Source organism: Fulmarus glacialis, unplaced genomic scaffold (genome assembly GCF_000690835.1).
Source record: "Fulmarus glacialis isolate BGI_N327 unplaced genomic scaffold, ASM69083v1 scaffold7614, whole genome shotgun sequence".
Taxonomy (NCBI): domain Eukaryota; kingdom Metazoa; phylum Chordata; class Aves; order Procellariiformes; family Procellariidae; genus Fulmarus; species Fulmarus glacialis.
The window spans coordinates 50,266-64,098 of record NW_009207333.1 but is presented as its reverse complement, the minus strand read 5'-3'; the positions used below and the strand labels follow the sequence as shown (position 1 = coordinate 64,098).

The 13,833-nt window shown below is 41.2% G+C and overlaps 1 protein-coding gene across 1 annotated transcript in view; it reads right to left on the bottom strand.

The window, feature by feature from the left end:
• Positions 1–331: 331 nt before the first annotated feature.
• Positions 332–13,833, bottom strand: part of KLF7 (Kruppel-like factor 7 (ubiquitous)) — a 63,648-nt gene continuing 50,146 nt past the window's right edge. Inside the window, exons 4-6 of the mRNA XM_009576048.1 lie at positions 6,873–7,160; positions 6,030–6,114; positions 332–818 (exon numbers count right to left, since the gene is read on the bottom strand). Coding sequence (XP_009574343.1) covers positions 7,109–7,160 — 52 coding nt within the window. The 3' untranslated portion in view covers positions 332–818; positions 6,030–6,114; positions 6,873–7,108. The remainder of the gene's footprint in view (positions 819–6,029; positions 6,115–6,872; positions 7,161–13,833) is intronic.

The following is a 13,833-nucleotide window of genomic DNA, read 5'->3' as shown; positions in this document are numbered from 1 at the left end:
CCATAGGGACTGCGTGTTAGCTTTTAATTTCCCCAAGAGCCCAACAATAAAGGCTAAAATTGTCACCTTTCTGTCCATTCTAGTTCACTTTTAGTGTGTACATGCTAAGCCCTCATCCCCCTCCCTTCCCACCTCCCCTCCCAATCCCCAAATTCGCAGCCTACTCATTCACAGTACACAGCAACATGTATTTCCCAGCATTGTTGAAAACTTTCCTACAGAAGCTGACATGATTCCTAAAATGCAGTGGCAACAGCAAGTGCCCTCCCTAAATCAAAGCAATAGGCACGGTTGGCTACTACAAACTGTAAGTCAGTAGCTCAGTTTCCTCTTCTGTGTAGGTATATACGGTATACTGTTGTACGTCCACACCCACACAGAGACAGGGTGGAGAACCTGTTTTCTGGCAGTATATAGAAGTTAGGACCAAAGCACTTAAAAAAAATCATCAAAGCTTCCATTCTGAAAATCACTAAGAGTTCCAACTTTAATTATTACACCAAAAATGCCATTAACAAGCATTAAGGAAAACTATAAAACCCTGTTTGAAAAATGACACCTGCATTTGAAAGTTTTCAGGTAGGGAAACCCATTCTTGAGGTGATAAAGGCAGCCTACCCCCCCATCTCCACATTTTTATGTATATAATTTATATATACATCATTATATATATAACTTATATAGCACAAGTATGTCTTGGACTTCTTCCTCTAAGGGAGGAGGAAAGTCTCAGCTTTACAAGACAGATCTTAGTACCTGGTGGGCCAGATCCAACAGTTCTTACAACGCTAAATCTTGCCACTGAAGACAGCGTAGAACTGTGGAGGAGAAAGACTGCAGTAGTCATCCTTAAACTATTAATAAAAAGAGACACAAATGTGACAAAAGGAAGAAGAATATCCAAGCTTGATCTGGAAATGATCATTCAAGAAGGTGTAGATTTAATGCTAAAGAAAGACAGGCAAGACTTGTCAATGAGTAGTTGTAGTATCTTGGGAGGAAATAACTTTCATTTTTCAAGACAGAGTTAGAGTTATTGTCAAGCATTGTTTTTGTTCTTGGTATGTGGTGATCTTCGCAAGTGCAACTCCATCTGAAATCAGCAAAAAGTACTTTAAGAGAGTGTTGGGTTAGAGGCGTCATCCAGGATATGAAAGCCTAAAAACAGTCTTACTGGATGGAATGACAGAATGTGCCAAGTCCTGAATGAAATCAAGAATAAAAGCCCTTGATCCACTGGGTGCTGGCCTAGTAACATTAAATTATTTACAAAATTTTCCTCTTTTTTATGTTTTAAATTTAAAGATTTTGACACACATTAAGGGAACAGGCAGAGAAAAGGAAACACTTAAGCAAGTTGGATTTTCATCAGTTTTGTCAAAAGCACCAATTATGACCTCTTTTGTACACAGATAAACAAACTATGTTAAATAGGAGGAACAACCTTTGTGTTAGAGACAGCTAAAAAGCCTAAATTGTCCAGGGCCTGGTAAAAATGAGGGAGAAAGCCTGACTCTATAGATATCAGAAAGGTCCCAGATAAGATACACTCAATCACTGCAACTATCATATTGATCAACTCCATTTTAGCCATACACCCTCATGAATAGTTACCTTTTTACTCCTCAAGTTAAAACAGTTCCAAAAGTAAGGACCTGGGGGCTCCTCTTGCATTGAGGTTCTTCCTCATCTGTGTTTGCTCAGTGCTTTCTATGTATTAAGTGAAAATGTGCTAGCCTTAAAAAACAGTAAACCCAATTCCAAAAAGTCTGAGGAAAATAAGAATGAATAAAAAAAAAAAAAATTAATGTTCACCTTTGTAGAAATATATGTTGGCTTAGATTTCAGGTCCTGGAAATAATTTTTGAGACATCACATGGGTCTTCCAGGCTAGCAAACTTGTTTCCATTACATCCGGTTGGTCCCTGCAGCTGTGACACATCTCATGATATGATATTGCTTAAAACTGGTTTGCTAAGGGTTTATGTTTTTTTTAAGATTTCTTCCTCTCTAAGTCTCTCTCATGAATAAGCCTTATAAAGTTTAACAAGGATGAAACTATCAGAGTTTGAGAGAAACCCTACAGACCTGACCTACAGTCTGTTCCGCCAGCACAAGACTGGGAAGAACTAGAACCAGTACACATTTAATCAGTGGGAGCTCTGAAACGAATCACAGAAACACAGAAAAATTAATGTTGGAAGGTACCTCTGGAGGTCACCTAATTCAGCCCTATGTTTAAAAAACAGTTTAGTTAGATCAGACTGCCCAGGGCCTTGACCAAGACATTGAAAGAATTTAGGATTTCAGTCCGTCCTTTCTTTTCTTCATTTGCCAATTTATCCAGATAATACAATTTTCTAGACTGAGTACTGGCTATTGAAAAAGAACCACTCTGGGATAATGAAAAATACTCTGGACTCTGGAATCCCCTTTTCTGTTAGACCAAGCTTTATAAAATACATGTGATATTTTAGGTTGCTCTTTATCTCCTAAGGGGAAAAACAAACAGAACAAAGATGCACTGAAGTGTTGTTTTGGTCTAAAAAGTTACTAAAATACAGTCTCATGTTTCTTCATATTTGATACAGTATGAGTGAAACAAAACGGTTTTTTAGTTTAAGGTAAAACAGCAATGATTATGTTGGAAAAACAGGCCTCAAGCTGGCAGTATAGAAAGCATATTTCTATAAGCATATTTTTATATATAGATTCAGCAAATCTGATTAGAAAAATCTTTATACTGGTGCTTCCTAAATGGTTTTTCGTCAGTCAGTTTTCAAAAATAGAATCAAAATAGAGCATAGCTTGTCTCAATTAGATAATGGAAAAATCCAGAATAAATAAATTATATCAACACCGTAACATATGAAGTACATCTTGATCCGGAATATTCTGTCTGGTTTTGGTCTCCTCATTACAAGAAAATTATTGGAGCGAATCTAGCGGAGAGCCACCATGGAGATCAGGTTCTGGAACACATGATGGATGAAGAGAAGCTGAGAGATGTGGTTCAACCGCAGGAAGAGAACGGTAAGGGTAGATCTTATTGCTGTCTACAAATACCTAACAGAGGGTTTAGAGAAGAAGCCAGACTCTTCTTGGAGGTGCACAGTGGAAGAGGCAATGAAAACAAGTGGGAACATGGAAAATTCCTACTTTACACACGGATTTTTTAACTTCTTTATTTGACCATAAGGTGGTCAAATATTGGACCAGCTTGCACAGAGGGGTTGTAAAATTTCCATCCTTGGGGATATTTAAAACTCAGCTGGATATGGCCCTGAGCAACCAGCTCTAGTTGGAAGTTGGCCAAAACAGCCTCTGGAGGCCCCTTCCCACCTGCATGATTCTATGACTGACTGCTCTGCTCCAAAATATGATTTAGCTATTCACAAAAACTCGTATTTGCTTTAATTGCTTCCTCTATGTACACTATTTTGTGAGACTTTTGTCTCGAGTTGTTCTCATCCTATAGTTCCATGCCCTTGGAAACCACAATCTGACTTTCTTATAATGGCTTCTCTTTTGCAAATAGGCATAAATCTAGCATGAAGGAAACAAGGTTAAGCTTCTCCTTTCTACAGCTGGATAACTCAGTCCTCAACTGTTACCAAATCATCTATTTACGCATTTGCTTCCAAGAAGCCTTACAGAGAAGATTAGCCTTTCCTCATTAGTCTGTTTCTACTCATAGTTTACAAATAGAGGACAGCTGTACAACTTTAGCAAGGAGACACAGGCCTACAAAGGATCTAGCTGTAACAGATTACACAAGTTTGAAATGCACAGCTTAAAATATCTGCGAAGAAACAAAACTTTTCATTGTAAAAAACGAATCCTGGAATGTGTTGCTAATTATGCCTTTCCAAAATGGAGACTCCTTCTACAAAATACCAGCTATGGTTCAAAATTTTAGTAATGACTAAGACACTTGCATATGAGCACCCAAAAACTGAAGTCCAGAGATTGACTGAGTACACTATGCATACAGGTGAAAAATATCTCCCTTTACAAACAGGAGAGATGGTTCCAAAGCCCAAAATTTGGCTTCAGAGTTCAAGACCTGCTACAGAGAGAGCCTGAGAAATCTGAAATCTGGTTATGTTTCTTATCCCTCTTTTCTCTATGTTTTTTAGGCTATTTGGATCCATGATTTAGATGTAGGCCTGCCTCTAGATAATAATAATCAGACATTTCAGCATGGTTTTTTCCATGGGGCCCTTGTTCTGCTGTATTTAAATAAGATGTCAACAAGACCATAAATGACAACTGGAAGTAAATAAACAGTCTTGCTTGATTTTTTCTATTTTAAATAGAGTCTGGTACTTAAACTGTCACTTAATAATTACGGTTTGTAGACTACTGATAGCATGTCTAAAGGCAGGTGTGTTCAGAGGTCAAAGGAGAATATTTATGCAGGTTCACAGCCAATGAATATCATAGTGGTGGGTTTGAGAGCACACACTTTAGGACACTACAGTAATGAAATTCTAGGATTCTCTTACCCTTTTTTTAATCTAATGCACTGACTGGATGCTCTACAGTTTCACACAGCTGAGGTTTCAGTTCCCATTAGACATCTGGCAGGATGCTCTATATATTCCAACACAAATTGGATTCTAGGGCCCTCAGTCCCAGTGGAACAGCTGGGTGGAATGGCCATAAAAAGTATGCAAATACAGAAGTAGAGAAATACGAGATTGTCAGCAAGCAGTGCTCCGCAATTTTTAAATGTATACATATATATGTAAGCATATATATATACACATATAGAGTATGGTTAGTTTAAAATCTTTGGAATAAACTCAATTTTCGTTCTCTCTCTCTCTTTCTCTCTGTCTGTCTTTCTTTTCTTTCTTTCACTCTCTCTCTTGCTCGCTCTCATGCTCTTAGCACGAATGTTACATCATTGTCCCTAAAAGATGGTTAGATTTTGGTCCATATTTCATGCCATATGGGCCAGACATCGTATTTCCCCCTTGTCCCCAAAGTGTTCAGTTGACAGTCACAGTGTTTTGTGAAAACTGTGAGGAAAAACAGCATCTTTTGAGTAAATTCAATCTCTCACTGGAACCAAAGGTTGCAAAATGCTGAGAATTCAAGTGCCAAGGATCCCGGTGACGGCTCTTAAACATCTATTCAGTTTCTTGTTTGTTCTTTTTTCCCCTAAGAGTACAGTTTTACCTCCCAAAACATAAATTAAGGGAAATATTTAACAGTCAATGAGTCAAAACAGTCAAAGAAGGGCAGTTGGCTAATACAGTATAAAAGAGCAGCAACCATTTGTGGACCACGCGCCATTTTGTTTCATTTCTAGACACATCTTATAGGGATGGTCCCAGAATATACAAAATATACAACCTAATGACCACCTGCCTGCTTGCATAGGCCATTTTTATGGTCCTAAACGCAGTCTTTGGAGTCAGGGTCAGTGCCAAATAGTTTCAAATGCAAGTTATGGTAAATACATTTTTTGTTTTTCTTTTGTAATGAAGACTTTAATCCACTTGGAGCCAACAAAATCAAATTATCAATAGGACTGAAGGGTGAGCATGAGACCTCCACTTCTCCTTGACGGTTCACAGAGCAGGCCAAAATGGACCTCTAGGTTAGTAATACTTTAGACCAATCATTTGGAAAAGCCTCACTGCTGTATGTAAAATCCAACCCTTCCTTCACCGTTCACACTGTTACACTTTTTCATATAGGAGTGGGTTACAGCATCAACTTGATGAATGGAAAAGGAGGACTTTGATAATTTCTTTAAAAGGCTAATGCTGAATGACGCCATTGTACTTGGAAGAGGTTCTCGATTTCCCACTCAGAGACTGAAGTAGGATTTTTGGCTTGGCTTTTTTTTTGTGTGTAAAAGATGCTCAACAAACATTAGCTTTAAATTAAAACGTCTGCAGGTGTTCTTTACACAAACAAAAGTCTAATGTTTTAAATTGGTTAATAGAAGAACAGCAAGAAAAAGCAACATAATTCATCACTAAGTCACTGTGGGTTGTGGCTAACATGCTCACATGATGTGGAAGGAATCCTGTAGTCATGCCTGTGTGGCCAGTCCCAGACCGATATCCAGGTGAAGACAAGGAGTTCTGAAGATCACTTGTTCGTGGAGAAAAGAGAAAAAAATGTTTAAGCTTCCAAATAAGCTTTTAAAGTTTTTTGTTCAACAAATAAAGAAGTCATCCTAGCTATGGCAATAAGGTGAGGCCTACAAAGATATTAGGTGCTGTTTCTCAGGGGTTTACCCTTTGGCCACTTAGCCATCATGGCAGCAGCTTCCAGAGTCCCTAGTGCATATGTTGTGCAATAGCCAAAACAAAAATTAAAACAAAAACAACCAACAAAAATATAGTCCTCCGTGAAGTCGACATAAACTCAGGCGAAAAAGAGGATATTTGTGTCACAAGTGTCACTCCACAGTCTACTGCCATTAAGGCCACTGGTATTGACTTAAAAGGATCTCAATAGCTCAGTTCTAGGAAGAAGAACCAAAACCAAGACCAAGACAGGTCAAAGTGTCTGTGAGAAGTCTGACGCACTGAACATTAGGAATTCTCAGACAAAGGACAAATGAACCAAGAGGTTAATTTTGGCTACCAAACTGGGATTTGGTTTTCTAGGTCATTGTTTTCCCCCCATCTATTTAAAAAGAAAGTTAGTGCTACAAATATGCAACTTCAAGACGACATATTCTCCTACTGAGTTGCACTGAGAAGCAAGTTAAATAAGCCCCTCCTACTGCCGTCCACCTGCAGGGAAGCCTCCTCCATTTTCTTTGATTTCCACTGGAAAAACCAGGAAACAAATCCAAGAGGGACGAAGTACTGTAAGTAATTGTTCCTTCTCATTGACTTCACCCCTACATCATTTCCTCGCCTGCGTCTTCTCCCATCCAGCTGGGGCAAGGCATAAAGAACCGACGTACGTATTGAAGTATAACTGGGTGCATGACAGTGTGAGTGTGTGGTCTCTGTACAGAGGATTACACATGATCAAGTTCTCTTCTCCTGCAAGGCAGTGCGTTGTAACTTGAGTTCCACTTTCATCTCACAACGCTCAGCTCAGATGACATCCATGCCAAGGTGACCGATACTTAGATGTGTCTCTTCATGTGGAGGGCGAGGTGATCAGACCTGGAAAAACACCTGCAAAATAAAGCAAGTGGGAAATGAAATAAATACTGGATTTGGGAAAACAGGGTTCCTGCTCCTTCCTCCTTATGTACAGGAGGAAATATATATCCAGGTTTAGAGACATTCCTTAGATTATCCATGGATCACCACCAAACCCTGTGTGATTGACCTCTGTGACCACAGATGGCCAACTATCCTGGCTCTTCGGCAGCTAAATAGACTACTCTTCTCCTTTCTCTGTTCCTCTCCCTCCCCCTTCTTGCACTGAGTGGGAAGAATGCTCATTTATGTACCTGTAGTATAAAATAAAATATTTAGTGTAAGTGTGTGTGTGCATATAAAAAAAACAAATAAAATAAGTCATTTTTTATGTACCTGTAGTATAAAATAAAATATTTAGTATAAGTGTGTGTGTGCATATAAAAAACCAAATAAAATAAGTCAGTTTTGCTCAAGTACTCAGCAACACCAGATCAAAAAACCACCAGCTTTCTCAAGTGCCTAGTACCTGCAACAAGCACCAAAGTACGATGCCAGTTTTGAAAGCTGAATTCTCACTTCTAGCTCCAAACTGGAAGGAAAGCTGGTCAGAGTTTGGAGGCTGACAATCCACCAGGCTACATATCTCTCCCTTTCTCTCTGCTGGGAATCTGGGTGGTAATATGTGGATGTTGATGAACACTATCTCCCTGAAGGATGTTGAGAGACGATAAGGTATTATCCCTATTTTGTAAGACAGAAAATTGAGAGACAGAGAAGGCAAGAAAATTGTGAATCACACAAGAAGTGTGGTAAAACCAGAAAAAAAATGCCAGGACTTCAGCTTTCAACTTCTGTTCTTTATCCACAAAGCCATTTTTCTCCATCTCATAAGAAAACATAATGTTTTGACATTCTGAACATGTAGATGGATGCTGATGAGACGGACTTAGAGCGGTGACCCTAGAGAACTAGTTGAGTTTTAGGGCTGGTCTAAACATGCAGTTAATTGAGAATACGGTAGGGCATTAATTTGAAATGAAGCATCTATTCTTGATTAACTCCCTCTTTAAAGGCTTATGACTGCCTTCTTCTGAAATTACTTAATCCACTTGGAAAGTGGGTTAAGATACTCAGAATAAAACACACTTACTCCAGGAGAAAAGCAACCCCACAAAGAGTTAATCAGGAATTACTATTCTAGATCAGCTGCCTTGTAGTAGACATGCTTCAGGGCACTCACAGCAGCAGGAACAGCGGCCCAAATTCAGGCACTTCACACCACCAAGATATTGTCAGAGTGATCAGGGGAATAAGCTCTCAGGACAAGTGCTTTTCTTCCCTGTCATTCAATATATATCCCATTTTATCAAGACTGCCAGTAAGCAAGACTATTTTTTCGACTTCATACGCATTAGAAATGGGGATTGAAAGCACCAACCCATTTCACACCCACCATCACAGTGTCATTAAAGATATGTACGGCACCAGAGGGCAAACCGCAGGACAAGCGGGCAGTGGTTCTGGCTGCCTACCCCAAAGCCCTAAAGGGGAGCCTGACTGTCAGAGCGGAAGGACTCAAGACACTCTCAGAAATTAAATTTCTATACTTCAAGTTGAGCACTAAAAAACGGGAGGTTTCCAAATTCCCTGCAAATCTTGGCTTGCCTTCTTTCCACCCTAAGCCATAAGACACTGGCTTATTTATTTTTACTAATAGCAAAAACCATCTATTACAAATATCACACAAACCCCCACATATCTGTGGCTTTTGAGTAAACTGTTTTTGTAGGCACCATGAAAAGCTAATTCCAGAACTGACTTGCCTGGAATGTCTTTTCACTGCCCCACAGATTTTGAGTATAAAAGAGCCACCGATACTGGTCTGAAGAATATCCAGATGGCTTATTGTGAGAATCTGGATAGCTCATACATGGGTACTGAATGTATTTCCGAAAAAGCAGTAGTTGAGTATTTCGTATTTTTCAGAAAGAAGGTAAATTGAACTACTCAGTAAAAAAAGCCAAAAACCAAAGATAAAAAAAAGAACACTCAATCTAAAGGCAAACACCCAGAGGATAAACTTCCTAAGCAGAGAAAGAATGAGAAAGAGAACTATAAAAATGAAGAGATTTTAAATAGTTAGGGGATCTTTTCTGTCCCACTGGCAGTACTCCACTGCACGAGCAGTCTACCTCCACCTACATGCAGAGATGGGTGATTGAGAGGTGCATTTTTAAGACAAAGAAACTTCATAAAGGCAACTTTCACAAGAAAAGCTAGATACTCGTCTTCTGTGGATGAGCATAGCTCTGCTCAAGTCAGCTGTTCTTTACTGATTTGTAGCGGCTTACAAGGGGGTTAATACCTTCAGAGTGGCAAAAATTAAGAAGAAAGACTTCAAAATAGGATGGAGGCTGCATTCCTCCAAGCTCCTACATGAAGCACAGCGAGACAGATGCGAATCTGACAATGGACACTTGGCTTTCAACACAGCAGGCTCAGCACAGCTAGAATTTTCTAGCTCTACGGTGCCAAAATACACCCTTGGACCAACATCTCTCTCGTCAGTCTAAACTGAGAAAGCAGCATGCTCTGGCTACAAGGGCTGCCAAAACAAAACAACAGCTTGAGTGGCTGCCAAAAAGACATGCACCAGCTGGCACTTCAGCCTAGGACTAGTCATAAGACCACCACCCAAGCGCAGCTTTTCCTCTCCGATTGTCTCTATTATAGATGCAACCCAGGAAAATGTATGCTGAGTCACAGCACAGCAAGATCTGTTAAAAATATGGATTCAATACATTGTTTCACGTCAATAACCACAGTATTAGCATCTCGTATATTTTTCAGCCCTCAAATATTTTTATAGCTAATAAAATGGTACCATATTTGCTAATTTATAGCTAATAAAATGGCACAATACTAATTCTTCACATTCTCCTGCTGACTAATTTGGTTAGTTCTATCTCTTGGTAAGGCTGGTGGATGCAGACATTTATTTTTGACAGTAAAACAGTCCCTACAAAATTTTGCAGCTAAATCACACTGTCAAAAAAAACTATTGATCAGAGGACACATTTTTTTTCCTTCTGGAACTAGAGGCAACAGTGGAAGAGGCTCCACAGATAAGCTGTCAAGGGAAATTCCTTTCTTCACAAATTAAGAAACAGCAGCTTGCTGGTCTCTAGTCCTGCCCGTGAGACAAGACCTTCCTCCACACCCCTGGCTCTACACCTCTTCCAGTTCCAGACCAGCTCTGCACATTGTACGTGGGCCCATCACAATCTTCCCCATCATCCCTTCCCCAGTCCGGCTCTTCCTAGAAAGGACAGTTTATGCTAGACTAAGATACCCTAATTCAGAAAGTCATACAGTGGTGCATGACACGTAAATTCCCTGCTCCCAAACATGATTCCTTCCTTTCTCTTTTTGCTCTATCTCCTTAGCAACACAGTACTGCTCAGCACTGAAGCCTCTACAGGAGAAAGAGGGAAGGTAACTATGATGAGAAGAGAATATATTCCTCAGCCATCTTTCTTACCAGCTGTGGATTCTCCACTGTGAGATGTGTTTATTCCAGCTAAGCGTGCTCTTAGCTTGCTGTCAAAAAGGAAACCACGCGTGCGCACGCACACACACACAGAGGAATATATACCCCAATAGTCTGGCACTAAGCTGCTATCTCCTAAACACATATTTATGCAGAACAAGCAAATGCCACTACCCTATCATCCTCTTCCTCTTGGAGTGCTGAGGGCTTGCACTGTGTGAGGAACATAACCCTAGCCTGTGTTTCTGAAGAGCATAATCCCTGGGGAATGCTAATAACCAGCACATCCCCAGTGTCTGGAAGGCACTAGGGACTTGTTCACTGCTTTCCGCACCACTTTAGCTGATTCCCCTTTCTCCCCTGCTGCCACCAAACCACACACCATTTGCAGTACATATGGTGCTACTCAAACCAGTGGTAGTTTGCCAGATATAACTAACAATGTGATCTGGGGGTGTTGGGATAGGGCTGGGACAGCAGGAGAAGAGAATCATATCTTTTTATCTCTTTTGTTTTAAAATTGACCTGTACACAGAGGACATTAATACCCCTTTGATGTCAGCCAGAAGGTCACAGACACAAATGCATCTGAAAGCCTGGGAAGGGAATTGCAGCCAGACTGTGTGCACAACATTCCCCTTCTTTGCTATTTGAATCACCTCTTTCATGCTCTGATTGCCAAGGTATGGCCTTCACCTCTGAACAACAACAGGCATATGTTTTGTGCTACTTCAGTGTTGTTAAAAGTAGCTCCAAAAGGCTCCGTTAAGTTTAGCAAGCCAGGATGTCTGGGGGAGTGACTACAACTCCTGTCAATAATGGTGGGTGCAATAAAGGGTAGCAGTTCAATACTGAGAAACTGTTCTCCAGCTGGGAACCCTGGCTCAGGAAGAAGCGTCTTTAACATTAAAAGTCTGCCTAAATAGCTAAGGACAGATTTAGGCACATGTTTCAGTGCTTGCTTGAAGTGACATCTGCAATAGGTGGTAGTAGAGAGATCTGTGAATGAGAAAAGAAAAATAGTGGTATGGCAAAGTGGTCCAAAAGAAGAACAGGCACACTCTACGAGCTTGCAATAACTGACTGGGAGAGTAAAGACCAATCTGTCTCCTCCCACCATACACAGATGGTATGTGCATGGAGTTTAACAGTGCACAATCCCCAGCACTCTTAACTTATTAACAAATATTTTTCCTTCATCTACAGATTCAGCTGAAGCACGGAAAATGCATTAGATGATTGCAGGAATATCTCTCTTGACTGCAGTGACTGAGTTGGCTGCCAAAGTAAAAACCTAGGTAGGAAGGGATAATATGTAGAGGGAGAAGAATGAATACTTAACAAAGGGCTGAAAGAGACTGAGGAGTTGAAAATACTGATTGTATTTCTTCAGATCTCTGCTAAAAATATTGCCTGTTCTGACACAGAAACCCTGGGGCTTTGTGTGTATGTGTGTGTGCGTGCGTGCGTTTGTGGGGCTAGGATGGTTAGTTTGTTCTTCAGAGGAAAGAAAAGAGAAAGGCAATGCTTTACATTTAAAACAGGTGTGCTGGTTTTGGCTGGGATAGAATTAATTTTCTTCATAGCAGCTAGTATGGGGCTATGTTTTGGATTTGTGCTGGAAACAGTGTTGATAACACAGGGATGTTTTCATTTCTACTGAGCAGTCCTGACACAGAGTCAAGGCCTTGTCTGGTCCTCACCCCACCCCACCAGCGAGCAGCCTGGGGGTGCACAAGGAGTTGGGAGGGGACACAGCCGGGACAGCTGACCCCGACTGACCAAAGGGATATTCCATACCATATGACGTCATGCTCAGCATATGAAGCTGGGGGAAGAAGGAGGAAGGGTGGGACCTTCGGAGTGTTGGCGTTTGTCTTCCTAAGTAACCGTTACGCGTGATGGAGTGCTGCTTTCCTGGAGATGGCGGAACACCTGCCTGCCGATGGGAAGGAGTGAATGAATTCCTTGGTTTGCTTTGCTTGCGTGTGTGGCTTTTGCTTTACCTATCAAACTGTCTTTATCTCAACCCACGGGTTTTCTCACTTTTACTCTTCTGATTCTCTCCCCATCCCACCGGGGGGGAGTGAGCGAGTGGCTGTGTGATGCTTAGTTGCCAGCTGGGGTTAAACCACGACAACAGGGAACATAACTGTTCTCCTTCACAGCGGTGCTTATACAAAAGCAGAACTCCAGAGGTCCCTACTTGGCTTATCCTGTCCCTCATTCTGAGCAAACAAAAGATAATCCAAGAGGAAGCCCTCCGTGGGGGAAGGGGGACAGGAAGAGGGGAGACAAGGGGAGAAGAGGACTCAAGGAGATGAAGCTCTTGGAAAGGCAGGATGTGAAAATGATCGAATTTCCTTCCCATAAAAGGATGGGGTCCCTTGTTTATGTCCCACACATCCTCTCTCCACGCATGTTCTCTGCTGGTCTGGTGTACCCAGAGGCTTCCTAGAGCCTTTATTGTATTACAAAATGTTTCCTTATCAGAGCAGAGAACCTTAGTGCTGCATTAAAAAGATGGGTAATTTTCTTAAGCCTCTTTTAAAAATATATATAAATAGGATTAGCTGGATAACATGTTCAGATGCAAGCACGTTATTTGATTACTCAATAGTGGATCCAGGTTTCACCCAGGGCACTGCCAATCTCCAGCTCGGGGGGTGCGAGGGGGAGAAGTGCTCATTGTTCGATCCTGTCAGTGCTGTCAAGAATCATTACAGGGGTAATTGCTTTTGCTCCACCCTAACTTTTTATCAGTTGGGATTGGGGATGGGGAGGAGGGTTTTCTTTTGGTTTTGTTTCTAAATTCAAAGAACCCAGGTTTCAAAAATGCTCAGCACCAAGCAAGGATGACCAGATTTTTCAGATGAGCTCATCATGCACTCAAGCAGCTGAAGTGGTGAGGACTGCAAAAAGGAATCGGCAGTGAGCGGCAGCAACCATGGCTCTCACTGGGAGCTGCTGGGTGCTCAGCTCAGGCAAAACTGGCCCCTCATTTCTGAGTGCCCAGAGGAGGACTGCTGCATGACAGGCTCTTCAGGAACCCTGGCTCTGGGCACCTGTCAGGCTTTTAAATCTGGGCCCACACAGGATGAAGGTGCAGAGTATTTCCCACATCAAATAGATGTCAAGGGTGAGATTCGAAAC